This window comes from Schistocerca serialis, chromosome 1 (genome assembly GCF_023864345.2).
Source record: "Schistocerca serialis cubense isolate TAMUIC-IGC-003099 chromosome 1, iqSchSeri2.2, whole genome shotgun sequence".
In the NCBI taxonomy this organism is placed as follows: domain Eukaryota; kingdom Metazoa; phylum Arthropoda; class Insecta; order Orthoptera; family Acrididae; genus Schistocerca; species Schistocerca serialis.
This window is the reverse complement of record NC_064638.1, coordinates 609,153,908-609,175,478: the sequence shown is the minus strand read 5'-3', so window position 1 is coordinate 609,175,478 and position 21,571 is coordinate 609,153,908. Positions and strand designations below refer to the sequence as shown.

General features: G+C 37.9%; 1 protein-coding gene across 1 annotated transcript in view; it reads left to right on the top strand.

The window, feature by feature from the left end:
• The window catches only part of LOC126477717 (cullin-4A), a 109,947-nt gene that overhangs the window by 14,975 nt on the left and 73,401 nt on the right, over positions 1–21,571 (top strand). The window contains exons 2-3 of the mRNA XM_050103640.1: positions 14,156–14,329; positions 14,423–14,612. Coding sequence (XP_049959597.1) covers positions 14,156–14,329; positions 14,423–14,612 — 364 coding nt within the window. The remainder of the gene's footprint in view (positions 1–14,155; positions 14,330–14,422; positions 14,613–21,571) is intronic.

Below are 21,571 nucleotides of genomic sequence, written 5' to 3'. Positions count from 1 at the left end.
ACAGACTCTCAAAAGGAAGATGTGGAGAAAAAGAATCAATTAATACAACCACAGATTGTACAAACTTCACACAAAAGAAGTTGCATTCAACAATAAAGGAAGAAAATCCAAATGGGGCTAAAATAAGTTTTGATATACAAGAGAATTGGCCAATACCAAAGCTCTCCATATTGGTTTGTCTGTACAATTTGTGCATAATGATTGATTCCCAAGCCCAGACAAACGAAAGGGTTGCTTTTTATATTTGGCATGAAACAAAGAACAAAAAGGATGCAGTCAAGTAGCCTCTGCTCTATTGATTTCCCCAGGAGCCAGAAAATGGTGTAAATGAAATTAATTTTCCTAACTCCTGTAACAGTCAAAATAAAAATACAGTTTATGATGTGCACACAAACCAAGAAAGTGGAAAATTTAATTAGCCAGTACATAGTTTCCATATTCATGGTCACAGCTATAATCCTGGAAGAATGTTTGATAAATTGGGTAAAGGCTACCAGGAAAAGGAAGATAGTCTTTCACCAACCAGAATATTGTCAAGTGATCTTTCACAGAACCGAAAGAAATTCTAGTCACATGTAAAGGCTGTTAGTGGCACCAAAGTTAATGTACAGTCCGTAATGAATGAGACAGGAAATGAAATTGAGGGTGGCGAGGTGTTGAGAAACAGCTGAAATCTTCAAAATTGAACAAAGCTCTAGGGCCCGATGGAATCCCTGTCCGTTTCTATATTGAATTTATTGCTGAGTTAGCCCTTCATCTAACTATAATATTTTGTAGATTCCTTGAACAAAAACTGTGCTCAGTTCTTGGAAAAGGGCCCAGGTGATACGTGTCTACAAGAAGGGTAGTAGACGTGAGCCACAGAACTACCATCCAGTATCCTTGACAATGATTTGTTGTAGAATCTTAGAACATATTATGAGCCCAAACATAATGAGGTATCTTGAACAAGATGACCTCTGTAATGCCCTTTTTTTACATACTGAAAGCTTTGGATCAAGGCAGTCAGGTAGATGCAGTAGTTTTTGATTTCCAAAAAGCTTTTGGCTCAATACTACACCTACTCTTATTGTCAAAAGTACAATCTTATGGGATATCAAGTACAATTTTTGACCAGATTGAGGGCTATTTGTTAGGGAGAACGCAGCAGTGTGTTATCTTGGATGGAGACTGATCATCAGGTGTAGAAGCAACTTCAGTACTGCCCCAGGGAAGTATGTGGAGACCCTTGCTGTACATTCTGCATATCAATGACCTTGCAGACAATATTAATAGTAAAATCAGGCTTTTTGCAAATGATACAGGTACCTGTAAAGAAGTACTATCTGAAAAGAGCTGCATAAACTGTCAGTCAGATCTTGATAAGATTTCAAAGTTGTACAGAAATTGGCAGCTTTGTAAAATTTTGCACTTCACAAAATGAAAACATGTAGTGTCCTATGACTATAATATCAGTGAGTCACTGTTGGGGTCGGCCAACTCAAACAAATACGCGAGAGTAACACTTTGTAGGGATATGAAATGGAATGATCGAATAGTTTCAGACAAGAGTAAAGGAGGTTGTAGACTTCAGTTTATTGGAAGTATACTGGGGAAGTGCAACCAATCTACAATGGAGATTGCTTGCAAATCACTCATGCAATCAGTTCCAGAATATTGCTCAAGTGTGTGGAACCCATACCAGACAGGCCTAACAGGGTATTATATTGAACGTATTCGGAGAAAGGCAGCACGAATGGTTACAGGTTTGTTTGATCCATAGGTGAGTGTCGGAGAGATACTGAAGGAACTGAATTGGAAGACTCTTGAAGATAGACATAAAATATCCTGGGAAAGCCTATTAACAAAGTTTCAAGAACTGGATTTAAATGATTACTGTAGGAATCTACTATAACCTCCTACATATCGCTCAAATAGGGATCGTGAGAACAAGATAAGAATAATTGCTGGACACGCAGAGGCATTCAATTTCTTCCCACACTCCACATGTGAACAGAACAGGAAGAAACCCTAATAACTGGTACAATGGGATGTGCCCTCTGCCTTGCACTTATGGTGGTTTGCAGAGCATAGATGTAGATGCTGACTTTTAAATCGTTTTCTTGAAAGAAAGCCACCCGTGTTTCTTTTTCCCCTTGGAGGGGGGGGGGGATGAGGTGGTCACAGACATTCTGGGTGATCTTCCTTACATATTAAACTTTCTGCAAACTGTTTCCTTTTCTTCTTCAAGGAGGCAGCTAATAATTATGAAACCTAGGGTAGTTTCGTATACCATTATTTGTGACTGTTAGTAGTACTAAGAATTTAGCCTCCTGAACACCTGGCCAGCAATTCGGTCTTGGAAGTATAAGATTTGGTTAAAGAAAGTTACAGTTGGCTCACAACTCTCATTAAAATGGTGGATAATGTTGCAAAATCCCTGAAATTTTTCACAGATGATTCCTTTGAATGGTCTGTCACTACACTGGACATTACGGGTTCCCGGTTTGATTCCTGGCCGGGCTGCGGATTTTCTCTTTGCAGGGACTGGGTGTTGTCCTTATCATTTTATCATCATCATTCTTGACGGTTGCTAGATTGGACTGTGTAAAAATTGGGACTTAGTACGGGTGCTAACGACCGCACAATTGAGTGCCCCACAAACCAAACATCACCATACTTGACACTCATAGAGAAATGCGGAAATAACGCAGAAGATGGACACATGATGCAGGAAGTGACAAGTGACCATCAACATACACAAATGAAACCTATTTTACATACATAGACTGAATATATAGCTATCGTTTTATTTTATGTTTGGTGGGCTAATGCTATTAATATTCAAAGTGGAGTCATTTAAAGTGAAATGACTACATAAAAAACTTGTAAGAAAGCCATATCTCCCTTCTAGGAACCAACATGGGTTCTGAAAAAAAGAATTGTGTGAAACCCAACTCCCTCTATTCATCCATGTAATCCAGAAAGCAATAGATACAGGTGCCCAGATAACTTCTGTGTTCCTTGACTTCCAGGAGGTATTCAGTACAGTTCCGCATTGCCATCTATTAACAAAATACGAGTGTATGGACTAGTAGACCAACTGTGTGATTGTATTGAAGAGTTTCTGGCAAACAGTACATAGCATGTCATTCTGAACAGAGAGAAGTCTTCGGACATAAAACTAACTTCATGTGTGCCCCAGGAGAACATTATAGGATCATTATTTTCACAGTGTGTATAAATGATGTAGTAGATAACACCTGAAGTTCTGTAAGGCTTCTCACAGATGTTGCCGTTGTATGTAGAGGAGTTTAGACACTAGAAAATTGCAGTGAAATGCAGGAGCACCTGCAGATGATTGACGCTTGGTGCAGAGAATGGCAGTTGATCCTCAGAATAAACAAATGTAATGTATTGTGAATACATCAGTAGAAAGACCTTTTATTGTATGATTACACAATTGCAGAACAATCACTGGAAGCATTTACGTCCATAAAATATCCAGGAGTATGCATATGGAGTAACTGGAAGTGGAGGTACCACATAAAATGAATTTCAAACAAATTAAATGCCAGATTGGGATTCATTGGAAGAATCATAGGAAATGTAGTCCATCAACAGTGGAAGCATCTTACAAAACTTATTTGACCAGTAATTGAAAATTGCTCATATTATGGGATCCGTACCAGATAAGACTGACAGAGGAAATATAGAAGATGCAAAGAAGAGCAGCGTATTTCATTACAGGTTCATTTAGTAAGCACAAAAAAGTCACTGAGATTATCAACCAACTCCAATGGCAGGTGCTGCAAGAGAGGCATTCTGTACACTGGCATGGTATATTGTTAAAATTCAAGGACTCAACAGATGTATTGCTTTCTGTGCATCCAGCAAGAAGACCCTGAAGATAAAATTTGAAAGAGCCCAGCCCACATGGAGGCTTGGAAGCAATCGTTCTTCCCGCAAACTATTCGCGACTGGAACAGGAGAAGGGGTTCTTAACAGTGGTACATGAAGTAATTTCCACCACATGCCGCAAGGTGGCTTGTGGAGTATAAATGTAGATGTAAGTATTGTACTGAGATTCATTCAGAAAATCAGAAGGGAATTTGTTATTCATTCATTAGAAGATAGCTTAGCTAACAACTTGTGTGACCATTTTTTGAATACTGTTCATTACTATAGGACATTTTCCAGGTAGGATTTATAGACAGAGCGTAGAGAACTCTAAGAAGAGCATTTTGTAACGGATTTGTGTAGTAAGCATAGGAGCATTATGGATATGCTAAACTAACTTTAGTAGTAGACTGTAGGATAGGCATTGTGTGATATGTAGATATAATTTCGTGAACTCGATTTCCAAAATGAGTCAAGCAACTTTTTACTCTTCCCTCCTACACATGATGTTGTTGATGATCTTCAGTGTAAAGACTGGTTTGATGCAACTCACCATGTTACTCTATCCTATGCAAGTATCTTCATCTCCAAATAACTACAGCAGCCTACAGTCCATCCGAACCTGCTTATCGTATTATTCCATCTACAATTTTTACCCTCTGCACTTCGTTCTAGTACTAAAATGACGATTCCTTGATGTCTCAGAATATATCGTACCAACTGATCCCTTCTTTTAGTCAAGTATTGCGACAGATTTATTTTGTACCCCAATTTGATTCAGTATCTCCTCACAAGTTACTCTACCTACCCATCAAATTTTCAAGATTCTTCTGTAGCACTACATTTAAAGAGATTCTACCTTTATTATTTTTTTCTTGTGGCATAGTTCATATCAGTTCAGACAGGCTAGGAAAAACTCTTACCTTCATAGTTTCGGATGTTAGCATATATTAAAATGAAGGACTAAGTAAGAAACACGTATATTTCTGTTTTCTCCAAAAAAATTTCTGCTCCAAGATACAGCCGTCCAAAGATAACCCAGTGCATACCACTTTGAAGATGCGAATTTAGGAAACAGTTCTAGATATTTTGTTGGATTTTTTTTTTTTATTTATGATTACAAAGAAATCCTCCATTTAGGCTTATCTGTCAAATTTCTTTTACTGTAGCATTCTGAAATATTTTATAATTTACAATTCCCCCCCCCCCTGCCCAAAAAAAAATGCCAAGCCATAAAATTTTGATTTTTTTCCTCTTGATTAGTACCATATAGTTCTACGTTCCCTGAAAAGGAGAGCTTTTACTTTTAGGATGAACAGGTTTTATAAACAACTGAAATTTTTGCGATACATAAAACTTTTCTTTTTTTTTGACAACATTGTCACATAACAGGCTCATAAAAATCAAAACCTAGTCTTATTTAACATAATTTTAGATTTGAAAGAGGAGTAAGAGACTCATTTTTCAAGCATTTTAAATGGTTCCAACATGTTTGTGAAAGGTCCAAAGACCTAATGGTTTCAATTTATACAACTTCTGTGCACTCTGTTTTGTACTGAAATTAGCCAGTCAGTGAACTAAAAGTATTCCGCTGCTTCAGCATCTTCCTTTGATATAGAGTGATGCCTTCCTGTTGAAGCAACAGGAACTGGAGCACTTACAATCTTCAAAACACTGTGAACAGGAAGTGAGCACTGATGGCGTTGTTGCTGTCCTTCAGCTGGAAACCTATATTCAGCAGCTGGTCCATGTGGTAGCATAAAGATCTCTACAACTTCATTTAACTCATAACTGGTGTCTATAACCTCTGCAATCCACTAGTCTCTCTCTCTCTCTCTCTCTCTCTCTCTCTCTCTCTCTCTCTCTCTCTCTCACACACACACACACACACACACACACACACACACACACACACACACACACACACATCCCCCTTCTCAGGTTGTGACCCTGAATATTATCCTGCTGTTTCTGAGGTGTTGGCCAAACAAACAAAATTTCTTCTTTCTTGCTCTTTAAAGTGTGTGCAGTATGAATTCGCCCATCACTTTGAGTCCAGAAATGTGTCTTCTGAATTTCTTTCACAGGAGTAGTTGTTTGGACCATTCTTCTTTTTTCTGCTCATGGAATTCTTCAATTTCCTCTTTGGACAAAATAATGAGGGCTGTGGATGTGAAACATTCCACGACCCTCATAAAATCCTCAGTGTTCTGAATTGCAGCTGTATTTGGTCTGGAAAGATTGTTTTGTAGCACACTGCTTTAGCAGGCCTCCTACACCATCACAAGGCCCTTCCTGTGACCTGTAGCACTGTATACGCAGTCAGTTGGCACAAGCAACTTAATTCAAACAGCTGGTAACGATTTTTAAAATGACTAGGTGCACCATCAGAAATGATGATGTCCTTCTCTGCCTCTGTTTGTTGTGGAAGAATTTTGTGCATTGCTAGCAAAGCATGTGCTGAGTCATGTCCTGTGTCATCACTTATAACTTCAACACTTGTGGTTTTGTTTTGAAAATATGTCAATCCCGTAAAAATTGAAACTTGGTCATTACTCCAATTATGCTCTTGTACTTCTTGTGGGAGAATTACAGACCATTTCTCAGCAAAATCGCAGTGAAGCACTAAACATACTTCTTCAGCCTGTACACACCCTTTCACTTCTGCAATGTGTTGTTGTTGTTGTTGCAATTTTTTCAGATGCTGGTGTGTTACTGCTTTCACTGACCATTTACCAAGTTCATAAGTGAAACTGTCAAAGGCAACAGTTTTCTTAATTAGTTTATTTTCCTCCCATGTCACATATGTAATTCCTGCAGAGTTATCTGTTACATGTTCCAGGCCAAGTGTCTGTAAAGACAGTCCTCCCATTCCAGGGCAGTCACCACAATCTTGAAACAAACATGTCTCTCACTTTACGGCACAGACTACTAATGACTTCAAACGTCCAAGCAAGGTGTCATATGTCACGTGCTCCACAAAGTTCTTCAAAGTTACCACTCAAAAGTTCAAAATTCACGCAGTAACACACATAGACAGACATCTCTAAGTGGGTGTGGAACTACCCACTTGTGTTGTAGTGCATAAAATTTTGATCCTCCAATATGTGAAGCTGTATAGTCGCTCTTATAAATTGCAAAAGTTTCTTTAATACTGCGAGTCATGTACCTCTTTACTTTCACAACTTTTTGACCTTCAACTGTTGCAGGATGACCATAATAGGGATGTGGTTGTCCAATGACTCCTTTTACAGACCTCACATTTCTTGACTTGTCTACCATGTACTTTGATACTGATTGAATGTGGTTCAAAATTATTTTCTTTGAAAATGTCTCTGGAATAATAGTTAAAACTTGCACATTTTCACTGTAGGGTGCACAATATTCAACAGCTGAATTGATATTTGTGAAAAATTCCTGGCAAGAGGTCCAAGAGTGCTTTGGCTCATTTTCTTCTGAAGAGGGAGTTCCTACTTTGAAGAGTGTGGTCAGTTTTGCTGTAGTGTATTCATCCATAGTGTTGGTAATTTCAGTGCGCTTTCTTGATGCATAGAGCTTATGACTCGACTTCGCTGACCAGTTTCTTAACAGCACTAATACGTACCTCTTTAGTTGAGTGATTCACGGTATTTAATTCTTCCTCTGTTGATGCAAAATCTGCACCATGGGAGGCCTCACCTTGTTCAGATAGTATCATTGTTGTTATTCTGTCGAAACATGTAGAACACAAAAAGTCGTCACTGGAAACATCTTCACTTTGAAGCAGAGTCTTCAAATGAGAACACCTATTCCAAACCTGAACAAAGTCTGTCTTTTTTTTTCTCTTATATATAATTCTTTTATGGATACACAAATAGTCACCACTTTTCACTCTCCTGTGGGCTCAGTCAGAAGACATTTCAAACAGTTCTTTTCACAAAACACTCTGCAACTGTGTCAACTGGCTAATTTCTCACTAAAACACAGAACTCACTGGATAGTCTCAGATTTCTTAGAAGCATCTTCAATAAACAAATTAACACTGAACAACTAAAATACGGACACTTGCAATGAACAACCACTACAAAAAAAACCTGACAAGAAACTGCAACAAAGTTTAAGAAATAAATGCAACAAAGACAATAGAAATAAACATTATAACAGACAAATTAGTAAGAAACAACTTCAGTGAAGACATACCTTACACTTGAAAGTTAAAAAAAATTATTTTTTAAAATAAAACCAGTTCAACTTAAAAGTGGGAGCTTTCCTTTTCAGGGAATGTAGAACTATATGGTACTAATCAACAGAAAAACAATGTTATGTAAGTCCAAATGGAGGATTTCTATGTAATCATGAAGCGATTATCATTTTAAAAAAAAAACTCCAAAAAAAATATCTAGAACTGTTCCAGAGATGTTTTAGAAATTTTTTCCGTAATTCGCATATTCAAAATGGTGTTCACAGTGTCATTTGTGAGGCCTGTATCTCGGGGCAGGATTTTTTTTTTTTTTTTTTTTTTTTTTTTTTTTTTTTTTATTTATTTGCTCCTGAATTTTAACATATGCTAAATTCAATAACATCCGAGACTGTTAAGGTAACCGGACTACCTGAAATGATACGGAGTATGCCTTGTATGAACTGCTAAACGTCCACGTTTTCACTTCACTATACGTCAGATAAATATTTTCAGAAGAGTCATAACTCTTAAATTTATATTTTCTTCTTCAGAAACATGTTTCTTGCCTTTGCCAGTCTGCAGATTATATTATCTCTACTTTGGTCATCATCAGGTATTTTATTGCCCAAATACAATAACTCATCTACTGTTTTTAGTGTTAGTGCCTCATTTCGTAATCTAATCCCCTCAGCATCACCTGATGTAGTTCGGCTACATTCCTTTACTCTTGTTTCACTGTTGTTCATATTTATCTTAATTCTTTTTTTTAAGGCACTGTCTGTTCCATTGAGCTGTCCTTCCAAGTCCTTTGCTGTCTCTTAACAGAATGACAGTGTCACCAGCGAACATTGAAGTTCTTATTTCGTCTCCCAGACCTTTAATTCCTTCTCCTATTTTTTCTTGGTTTCTCTTCACTGCTGCTTCAATGTAGAGACTGAATAACATCATGAATAAATTACAACTGTGTCTCACTCTCTTCTCAACCACTGGTTTCCTTTCATGCCCTTTGACTCTTATAACTGCTGTCTGGTTTCTGTTCAAGTTGTGCAAGTGCTTTCCAGTCAACACTGTCCAAAGCTTTCTTTAAATCTACAAAAGTTACTAACTTAAGTTTGCCTTTCCTTAACTAATCTTCTAAGATACATTGTAAGGACAGTATTGTTTTGTATGTTCCTAAGTTTCTCTGGAACCCAAACTTATCTTTCTTGAGGGTTTTGTTTTTCTGTAAATAATTTCAGTATTTTGCAAACATGACTTATTAAACTGATGGTACAGGAATATTCATGCCTATGAGCACCTGCTCTCTTTGGACTTGGAGTTGTTACATTCTTCTTGAAATCTGAGGGTATTTCATGCGTATCATACATCTTGCACACCAGGCAGATTAGTCTTGTTGAGGATGGTTCTCCCAAGGACATCAGTTGTTTTGAGGGAATGTCGTCTAGTCCAGGGGCAATTTTTTTTACTTGGGGCTTTCAGTGCTCTGTCCAATTCTTCTTGCAGTGCCATATATCCTACCTTGTCTTCCATCTACTCCCTCTTCCTTTCTATAAGAGTGCCATCAGGTTTCTCTCCCTTGTATAGCACCTCTGTGTATTTCTTCCACTTTTCAGCTACCCCTTCTTTGCATAGTACTGGTTTTACATCTGAGCTTTTGATAGTCATACAGTTGGTTCTCTTTTCTCCAACAGCCTCTTTAATTTTCTTGTAGGCAGTACCTATATGAGTGTTATTGGCAGTGGATGTCAAATTGATTCCATATTTTTAGGTTTCCGGAAGGCTATTGAGACTGTTCCTTACAAGCAGCTTCTGATTAAATTACGTGCGTATGGAGTGTCATCTCGGTTGTGCAACTGGATTCGTAGTTTCCTGTTGGGAGGGTGACAGTTTGTAGTAATTGACAGAAAGTCATTGAGTAAAATGGAAGTAATGCCAGATGTTCCCCAAAAAAGTGTTATACGCCATTTGCTGTTCCTAATCTATATATAAACAATTTAGGAGACAGTCTGAACAATCCTCTTAGATTGTTTGCTTATGATCAGAACAAATTGCAAAACAATTTAGACAAGATATTTGTATAGTACAAAAAGGGCAGATGATGATTGTAAGTAATAAGTGTGATTGTCACCCATGTGAATATTAAAAGGATTCCTCTAAATTTATGTTACAGTATAAAACACACAAATCTGAAGGCTGTAAATTCAACTAAATAATTGAGGATTACAATTACAAATAACTTAAATTGAAATGATCACATAGATAATGTTATGGGGAAAGCAAACCAAAGGCTGCAATTTATCAACAGAACATGTAGAAAATGCAGTGAAGTATTGCTGTGCAATGTGGGACCCGCATCAGATAGAATTGATAGGACACTGAAAAAGTTCCTTGGTTTGTATTATTGCAAAATAGGGAGGGGAGAGTGCTGTGGATATGATTCACAAATTGGGATATCAGTCATTAAAACAAAGATGATTTTCGTCATGGCAGGATCTTCTCATGAAATTCCAGTCACCAAATTTGTTCTAAGAGTGTAAAAATATTTTGTTGGCACCCACCTTCATAGGACGGAATGATCATCATAATAAAAAAAGAAGTATCAGAGATCGCATGGAAAGATATAAGTGTTTGTTTTTCTCTTGTGCTGTTTGAGAGTGAAATGGTAGAGGAAAGACCCGGAGGTGCTTTGATGAACCCTCTGCCAGGCACTTAATTGTGGATTGCAGAGCAATGATGTAGATGCAGATCTGTCTTTCTCATAGCTATACATGCTTCTGTAGCTTTGCGTTTGTCTTCTGGCCATTCCTGCTTAGCTAGTTTGCACTATCTGTCACTAATTTTTGGATTGATGTATTCTTTTTCGCGTACATCATTTGCTACATTTTTATATTTTCTCTTTTTATTAGTTGAGTTTAATATATCCCACGATATCCAAGAGTTTCTACTATACCTTGTCTTTTTACCTACTTGCTCCTCTGCTGCGTTCACTCCCAGAGCTTACCATTCATCTTCTACTGTATTTATTTCCCTTATTTCAGTTGTTCCTTAATGCCTCATTTGAAACTCTCAACAACTGCTGGTTCTTTCTACTTATTCAGGTCCTGTCTGCTTAATTCCCTATCTTTTTGCAAATTCTTCAGTTTTAATCTACAGTTCATAACTATTAAATTATGGTCAGAGTTCACATCTGTCCCGGAAATGTGTTACAGGTTAAAATCTGGTTCCAAAATCTTTCTGTTGCTTTTATATATTAGCCTTAAACCGTCCAGTGCCTCCACGTCTCCTTCGCATATATAAACTTCTTTCATGATTAAGGGGCTCCGGAACGCCCTATACTTGCAATGTTAAAATAACGCTTATAAATTACATCTTTCCTCACAAAGTATTTGAGGTAGGAAGTTGAACTTTTTACAGATTATTTATTGGAATATGGGCTACAACTTAACACAGGGATTTTACAAAATTTTAGTTCAGTTATTAAAGATGAATTTTTTTCAATTGTAATGAAAATTCACAACATTTTTTTGCAGTTTTTTATTTATATATTCAAAAATATACAGTTTTTTGGAAAAAGGCTGTGTTAAATTATGCAGAAGGTACTGTGTAACATTTACTGAAAGTTTGAAACAAATATGTTTGGAAGATCCTTAGAAAACATGTAATTAGTATGAGAAAATAAAAGTTTTGGGAATCGAGCGACAAAGATTGGATTAACTTTTTAGTGCATTCCAGGTCCATAGGATGGATTATCTTCATCCTCTGCAAACTCCTCCTCCAGCTTCCTCTTGTTCCTCCTCCTGTTTACTCTTGCTTATATTTCTAGACTCTTTACAGCCCTGTCTGCAGCCCGAAGGCGTTCCTTGTCTAAAGCAAGCATCGCTCGTACCATGTTAGAACTTATCTTCATTTCCATATTTCTAAATACCTTGCACCTTACAATGGTGCCATCATTGAAAGTCGCAACAGCATCATACACACCAAAGTGAAGTGTTTCTATTCCAACAAATACAGTCTTGGGGATTCTCGACGATATAACACTATTTACACTTTCATTGGGGTTTTGAGTTTTTCCGTGAATACACTTTTTCAACAGTTCAGGTGCTGCTAAGTCTCTGAAAATAGGTTTTATCACCTCCATTATTGCATGAGGCAGACTAAAATGTACCTGATGAACACGGACGTTAATAATAACGCCATTTGACAGCAGTTTAACAGCGCCACAGTGGGTCACGCCCATGTAGAACACATTTTAAAAAAAATTTAAAAATAGTTGTAGTCTTCGGAATTGAATAAATTATATATCTATTAAAAGGTAATAGTCTGCAGATTCAGAAAACGCAAAAAAGTAAAAATTGAACTTTTCATGCTCCTTTCCGGAGCCCCTTAATAAACCAGGTGTTAGCCATGATTAAATTTATGCTCTATGCAAAATTCTACCATGTGGAGTATCTGTTTAATTGCTTTGCACCAGCCCATAAAGTCCCCCATCACTATTAAATTTTCCTTTCTGTTAACTATCTGAATTATTTCTTTTGTTTCATCTTACATTTATCCAATCTCTTCATCATCTGTGGGAGATAGTTCGCATATAAACTTGTACTACTGTGGTGGGTGTTGGCTTCACATGTATCTTGGCTACAACAGTGGGCTCACTATGCTGATGACATTCTCCTGCGTTACCACTGTTCGATTTTCTGTTTATAACCCTGTATTCATCTAACCATAAGTCTTGTTCCTCCTGCCACTGAACTTCACTAATTCCCATTATATCTAACTTCAGTCTATTCGTCTGTATTTTTGAGGCACACAAGACACCCTTTCTCAGTGAGGTCCTTGATTCATGGGGGAAAGGAAAGAGGAGAGGGGGAGGGCAGCCTCCTCAACATACACCTTGTGAATTATTGAGTGTGGCAAAATCAGACGTATTAAAGCTCAATATAGAGGCTTAATAGCAGTCACTCTTTGTGCCCATGTTTTGTGAATGGAATAAGGCCTGCAGTGTATAAATGTGGATTTGGAAAAAGGTGCGTGCTTCATTATAGGTCTGGTTAGCATTATGTGATTGAATGTACACCCTTTTGCTGTTTTTCAAATGACAGATTTAATTATGGATACAGCAAGATAGCAGAGAAACTTGATGTATAGAATCAGAACAGCAAGTCAATAATGAAACATAGTCAGTGGAGAGATATACAAATTACTATCAATTTTAAGAGGTTGTTTGGTACAGAACAGCTTTCATTTGTGTGCAGACAACAGGCAGTTAACACTTGCCCCGTATACTAATGCTCCAGTTAAATAAATTTATATGAGACACTTGAGTTGATTCAGTTGTGATTGTTTGCTAGTCAAAGATAAATGGTAGATGTCTCACTGGAAGTACAAGGCTGAAATGTTTGTGGTGTACTGCCTACAAGCATAGCAATAATATATGCTTTGTTTGTTATTTAATGCTTAATAATTATTGTCTCCACCAAAGTAGCCTCTGAGGCAAAAATTTATCAACATATCTGTGCTTGTGTCCACTAATTGTGAAGTCAATTATACATGAATTTTGGTAAAAGACGAAGGGATAGTTCTGGCAATGTGTCCCAGAATAGTAGGCCTACAGTGTGTTGAACTGCTTGGTTTCTTATCTGAAAAAAGTGAAATTGAAAATACAGAGCATTTCAGATTCTCTGGCTTGGATTAATATGGTTTACAGCAGATATAATCAGTGTGACAGAAGGTAATGCTGGAATAGATTCCAGCCGTCATGTCAATGAAACGCACGTAATGTGATGTTAAAGTAGAGAAGATGTTTTTATGCTTCACTATCAGGACTTTCCTTAGACAATTCCTGTGTCATGGTAGCCGGTTGTATAAATGTATGCCTGTAATAAGTAGACACTATATTTTGTTATTAACTCAAATAAAAAGAAACTGGCAAGAAACAGGGACAATTAAGATATTAAATTTTACTGTTCTGTTTATATTTTGGTAGTAAAAGACTTTCTGTTTATAAGACCTTTTTTCTCAATTATTGTGATCATTCTGTAAAACAGTAGAAGCAGAGAAAACTTGACGAAATAATATTCTATAATGTTAGACATTCATTTCATTGTTATTTGTTTTCAGAAAAACCAAAACTTCCAGATAATTATCAAGAAAGAACATGGGAAAAACTGAAAGAAGCTGTTATAGCAATTCAAACATCAAAATCCATACGCTATAGTCTTGAAGAGCTGTATCAGGCAGTTGAAAACATGTGCAATCACAAAATGGCATCTACTCTGTATGTTAATCTTACAGGTATGTTCTTAGATTTGTACCTATATATGTGTGTGTAATCTTGTACATTCATGTAAATTTATTGTTAAGTTGGAAACTATTCTTACCAAACAGCTCTCACAGAACAGCACGTGAAGGCAAACATCGAACAGTTCATGGCAGAATCTATGGACAGACAAATATTTTTAAAGAAGATGAATGAATGTTGGCAGTCCCATTGTCAGCAGATGATAATGGTTAGAAGTATCTTCTTATACCTCGATAGGACTTATGTTTTACAGAATCCCACAATCCATTCTATATGGTAAGTGAAATTTAGAAATTCAAATTAGATTTTTGGTGCTTCTTAAAAGTTAGAATTAAGGAACCCCACTCTTAAATTACAAATTAAAATAGAATAAAACTTCCAAAATTCAGGAAACATGGGCAGAGAGTGATGCAGCTCTCCACGCTAGTCTGTCTGTGCAAGTCTTTGCGTCTCTACATAACTACTGCACCCTGCACCCACTTGAACCTGATTACTTTAGTGGAGCCTTGATCACTGTGTATAGTGTTTATCCCCATACTTCCCTTGATTACTGAATGAACTATTGCTCGATGCCTCAGGATATGTCCTATCAACTCATCACTTCTTTTAGTGAAATTGTAGCAAAACGCTTTTTTTTTTCCTCCCAGTTCAATTTAGTCTCATTATCATCATCTCAATCTTCCTACTTGATCTTCAACATTCTTCCATAACTCCACTTTTCAAAAGCTTCTATTGTTCTCTCTTCAGCACTATTTATCATCCATATTTCACTTCCAAGTAATACTGAACACCACACAGATATTTTCAGAAAAGCTTTTCTTGCAATTTTCTGTCTTCTTTACTTTTGTCGTCATGACATTTGGCTGTCCAAATAGTAAAACTCATTGAGTGCTTTTAGTGTATCATTTCTTAACATAATTCCCTGAGCATCACCTGATTTATGTCACCCTCTGTAAACCTTGATTATTTTATTCATATTTATCTTATAACCCCTTTTAAAGATGCTGTCCATCCTGTTCCATAGGTCTTCCTAGTTCCTTTCTCTCTCTTGACAGCATTACATTGTACTCAACAACATAGGTTATAGCCTGCAACTGTGTCTCAGCCTGCAACTATATCTCATTATTTTCTAAAGTATTGTCTCCCTTTTATGTCCTTCAATTCTTAAAATTGCAGTCTGGTTTTTGCACAGGTTGCAAATATATCTCTGTGGCGGTGACAGGAAGGGCATTCAACAACTGTCTACCACGGATATTGCCAAATCTAGATTAATATGCTGACCCCATGAAGATAAGAGACAAGGCCAGGAGAAAGTAGGAAAGATTTACAGAATGTATTTCAGGTGAAAGAACCCCACGCAATCCATGGTAAATGCCTTACATTCACCACAGACTCAGTGATGGATTGGTTTTAATTTTCAATGTTTATTTCTCTCTTTGATTAATATTCCTCTTTTTTATATTGATTCCATTGGAATTACGGTGTGGCAAACTTTCTGTGTTACCCACATGAAACCGAATTGGTTACTGTGCTAAAAATATGAATTGTTCCTGACACTGTTACATACCCCATTACAGATATTTATTAAGGTAAAATGGAAGTCAAGATGTGCACCTTTATCTTAATGCTGTGTTTTATTTAGTTCTCAGTCAGTTGCCTCATCTACCTTCTGGTTTAGACTGCAAGAGACCTCCATCCATTCATGTCTGCAATCATAGCTGCTACCTTTTCCAATGACAGCTGACCAGTGTTCCCATATCATTTTTGGTGCTTGTCATCCTTTGTTACTGTTCACCTGTATCTGCTTTTTTGTATCAGCAACTGATCTTTGACACTCTCTGGCCAGGTCTCATCCACTTCAGGTGTTGCTTTTGGATAATCTTCTCAATTGGCTTTGCAGTTTGCATGAGTGACTGTGCTTCCCGCCCTGTCTCACTTTATCTGTTTCTCACAGTATTATGAAAAGGAAAGTTGCTTCTCACCGTATAGCGGAGATGCTGAGTCACAGACAGGCACAACAAAAACACTGTCACAAATAAAGATTTCGGCCAGTAAGGCCTTCGTCAAAAATACACACACACACACACACACACACACACACACACACACACACACACACACACACACACACGCGCGCGCAACTCAACACTCAACTACAGTCTCAGACAACTGAAACCACGCTGCCAGTGTCGTTGTGTTGTGCATATCTACGACTCAGCATCTCCGCTATATGGTGTGTAGCAACTTTCCTTTTCATAATATTGTTCCTTTCCATCCTGGATTTTCCATTGCTTGATTTTATCTGTTCCTCTATGTGTTCCATATATGTACATTAACTTTACAGCTGGACTCCAACATAATTGCTCTCACTCGCAATAAAAAATCCCAGATTTAGAGCAACCTATGAAAACAGTATGAAAAGACTTAATAGCTACTTACACATGGAGGCACAAAAAAAAGAATTCTAGAAATATTTCAGTTTTCTGGCTGGGATGGGTAGTGGGAGTAAAGATGCAGCAAGGGTTGGGGGGGAGGGATAGCAGGGCAGGGGTGGGGGTAAAATCCTAATGCTGCCAGTGGCTGTCTAGAAGCTGCTATCGGTGGGAAGAATCCAGATGGCACAGGCTGTGAAGCATTTGATAAAGTGAAGCACATAGTGTTTGCCAGCATGTTCAGAAACAGGCTGGTCCAGCTGTTTCATGGCCACAGTTGGCCAGTGGCCACTCCTGTAGATAGACAGCTTGTTACTAGTCATGTCCACATAGAATGCGGCACAGTGGTTGAAGCTGAGTTGGTAAATGACATGGCTGCTTTCACAGGTAACTCTGCCTTTGGATTATGAGATGCCAGTGACAGGACTAGAGTAGTGGGAAAATGTTGTGCGTGTAGGTCTATTGCAGGGATATGAACCATGAGGCAAGAGGTGTGAGCAAGGATGGAGTAGGGACAGACAACAGTATTGTGTAGGTTGGTGGTGGAATACCTCTGTGCGAGAACGTGGAGGATATTTCTCATTTCGGGGCATGATGGAAGATAGAAGAAACCCTGGTGGAGAATGTGATCTGTTGCTAGGATCTTGGGTAGTAAGTACTGAGTTAAGAGAGAAGGGCTGCTTTGCGACCAGGCAGTGGGTATGTCGAGGTTGGTAGGTGACTGATGAGGCAGGGCACAGGAAATCTGTGTCTGAACAAGGAAGGTAAGGTAATTTCAGTCTGCAAAGGTGTCAGTGAGACCTTTTAGCATAGTATTTGGGGAAGAACTGCTTGCCACTACAGATGTGATAATCAGGGGTGGCTGTGCTGTATAGTAGGGACTTCTTCATGTGGAATGGGTAGCAGCTGTGGAAGTAGATGTGTTGTTAGTGATTGGTAGATCTGATGTGGACAGAGGTACTGATGTAGCATTCCTTAAGGTGGAGGTTGACATCGTGGTAGATGGTTTGTTGAGCTGAAGAAGACCAAGCAAAGTGAAAATGGAAGGAGGTGTCGAGACCTGGAGGAATTCGAATAGGGTGTCCTCATCCTCACTCCATATCATGAAGATGTCAGTGAATCTAAACCATGTAAGGGGTTTAGCATTTGAGTTGCCATGCCGGTGCCCATTGCAACTACTGATTTCTTTGTTGGTGATGCCTTCAAAGGAGAAGTAATTGTGGGTGAGGCTGTAGTCAGTCATGGTGACCAGGGAGGAGATTGTAGGTTTGGAGTCAGGCGGACATTGGGAAAGATAGTGTTCAATAGCAGCAAGACCTTGAACATTGAGGATGTCAGCGTAGAGGAAGGTGGCATTGAAAGTGATGAGCAGGGCACCAGGTATTGAAGAAACAGGAAGTGCAGAGTGTCGGTGGAGGAAGCGATTGACGTCTTTTGTATTCGATGATAGGTTACAGATTACAGGCTGAAGATGTTGTTCCACAAGGGCATAGATTCTCTCTTTGGCAGCAGGGTAACCACCACAATGGGGCATCATGGGCAGTTGGGTTTGTGAGGTTAAGGAAACATGTAGAAGGTAGGAGGTTGGACTTTCCATTGTTACATTTGGAGCAACATTGAGCTTTTTCTCTTCTTCAGTGTCTCTCTTAAGGAAGTGTTCTGTCTAATTTCATTAAACTGATTCTATACATTTTGATGAGGCTTTCCAAGATTATTCTTCCATCTTTCCATTCAAATTTAAGACAGGCGAAGTACTTAAATTTGGCTAGCCGTGGTAATGGTTTTCTATTCACTGTGATGCAGTGGCTTTCACCTCATGGTGTTATATAAAATAATATTCATTACATGGTCTGCATACTTACTATTAGCTTCAGTCTGTGAATGTTTTGCACATGATCAGTTAGCAAGTATCAATAAGCTAATCTTATAACTACATCCTGACTGTAAGTAAAATGTTTTAGTATGTATTTATGACAATTTACTAATATTCTGTGTTCAGCACTGTAATGAGGGTGATACAGGTACACGGAAAAAGAATGAAATAAGAAAATAACGGATTGCAGTGTAGACATCTGGAGAAATAGGTGGCTGTTGCAGTTGATAAGAAACAAAGAAAATTGAGTGCTTGACCTCTTATTCACATCAAATCTATTTGAGACAGAATGCTATCTCAGTTGTGAGGACAGGAATCAACCATGATCTGTTGAAATTGCAGTCTCAGCATTTGTCCAAGGTGATCTTGGGGGACTAAAGAATCATTAATACAGGGCGTTCTGTTGGTGATCTGGGCCACACCATTCCAAAGCACATGACAGATTTCTTAACAATTCTAATTCAGCAGAACAACATAAAAAAATCACAGAAAGTCAAGTATGGCTGTCACATCAAGGAACATATACTGGTCTGCTGGACCCTAACTCCAGTGTTTTCCTCCTATCTTGATTGTTTTACTGAGTGAAAAGCACAAAGAAGTAAACTACATAAATCTGGATTACTTCTAAACATTAAAATGTACATAAAAGAAGAGACTTAATAATCTCTTTTGTCACTTTTGACAAGATCTTAAAACATTAAATGCACTTTCTAAGAAAACCTTTGCATACTGCAGATATCTAATGCACTTTCTAAGAAAACCTATGCATACTGCAGATTTCCAGAGTGGTTGGAAAAGGTTTTTTTATTTTTTTATTTTATTTATTTATTTATTTTATTTATATATAAAAACAAAGATGAGGTGACTTACCGAACAAAAGCACTGGCAGGTCGATAGACACACAAACATACACACAAAATTCAAGCTTTCACAACAAACTGTTGCCTCATCAGGAAAGAGGGAAGGAGAGGGGAAGACGAAAGGAAGTGGGTTTTAAGGGAGAGGGTAAGGAGTCATTCCAATCCCGGGAGCGGAAAGACTTACCTCAGGGGGAAAAAAGGACAGGTATACACTCGCACACACGCACACACACATATATATATATATATATATATATATATATATATGTATATATAGATGATATGATGCGAGTAGTTATGTCTAAAAAAATCCTTGGGGATTGAAGTAAGATATCTCATAATAGAGCAGTCATAAAATACATAACATTCTACAGAGTTGATTGTACACATGCTCTTCATTTTAAGGTAGCAGCTGCTGCTGGGGTCATCTGATATTCCTTTTCCCCTCCGTTCTGTATTTGAAATACATCTCGTTCATTGTATGCAAATGATAGCTCAGTTCTAATCTAGACGACTTCAAGAATTTGATATAATATGTCTTATTGTAATTGAATGACAGAGCTCTTAGTGGTATTTTATAATGCCATAATCATTTGCAGACCTCTATCTTAAGACAATCATCAAAAGAAACTGAAGTTTTGCAGTTCTTGAAACAATGTAACACACAGTATTTTTGGTGTAAATTCAAGAATTAATAGTAGAAGTCTCTTTAAGAACAGGTTATGCACTGCTGCTTCTCAGTATATTTGTTAATTGATAAAATTAGCCGTAAGTGATATAGCTCTCTTTCAGACTAGTAGCTCAATTCACAGAATAAAACCAGGAATAAGTACAATCGTCATAAAAACTTAATCACTCATTCAGGAACAAACATTTTTCAGTAGTTTACCAGCAACTTTAAAAAGTTTTGTTAGTAATAATGTCCAGCTTCAGAGGATGTTAAGGATTAAATGGTGACCAACATCTACTCCATTGCCGAATTTAAAATGAGTCCTACATAATACCTAATGTAGTAAAGCAATCTGTTTTATCAACCCTTGTTAACTGTTTTCATTTTAAAGATAATTGGTTACTGTAGCTTAGGAATTAAAAGCTCGCCATACAAAATATTAGATACCCTCTTAAGAGCACACTGGTTGCTTTGGAATGGTGCAGATGGTGCATAACAGATATCAGACTGTCACGTGACCCTACCCCATGAATGTGATTTGTGACAGTGAGGTGGTGTGTATGTGCCAGTAAGTTGTACGCAATAGGCACATAAGATGGGTGGACATGGAGCCTTGATAGAATGACAGAAAAGAGGTACTGTGTTCAGACATGTTGGTAGCTACACTGTTAATGAAATTACCCCATTTGTTGGTGCATCAATAGACTGTGCAACGTATCCACGAGAAATGGTGCACCCCTTGGTGGGGTGGGTGAAAGAGTATCACGCCTTGTCAGTGACAAGCGATTTCAGGCCCACTGGAATTTCTGTTCATGTGGGTCCATCACAACTTGTTTCCCAGTGAACATTGCAAAGCTAAGCACATGCAGTGGACATTTGGAGTTGGGCACCTCGCAAAATATCATTGCTCACGGCGGCATATAAAGCTGCAAGTCTTCAGTAGGCCAAACAGCACAGAAACTAGACAATAGTGGACTTGAGGCATGTAGTTTGGTCCACTAAGTTGTTTTTGCCTCTTTTGAAATGATAAAAGGTATAGCCAAATGAGATCTATGACTTGCATTATGTATATTATATTGTTAATTCAAGGTCCATGATATTTAGAGGATATTTTTCATACTGTGGCTTGGTGTCACTCATTGAGGTTAGCATCGAGACAAACCAGGATGTCTCTCGGTGACCAACTTTTGTCCTTTCTTCTCCATCTTCATTATGTGTCTGTTGTGGACTGTCCCATTTTCCAAAATGACAACTGACTTGTTTATGGGGCTGCAGCTGTACATTCCTGGTTTGACAGATACTTAGGCACCCTATTGCATATCGAGCAGCTTGATCTTAATCCCACGTAGAATGTCTGGGACTATTTGAAGCAGCAGATGAAACATAGAAATAAACATCAC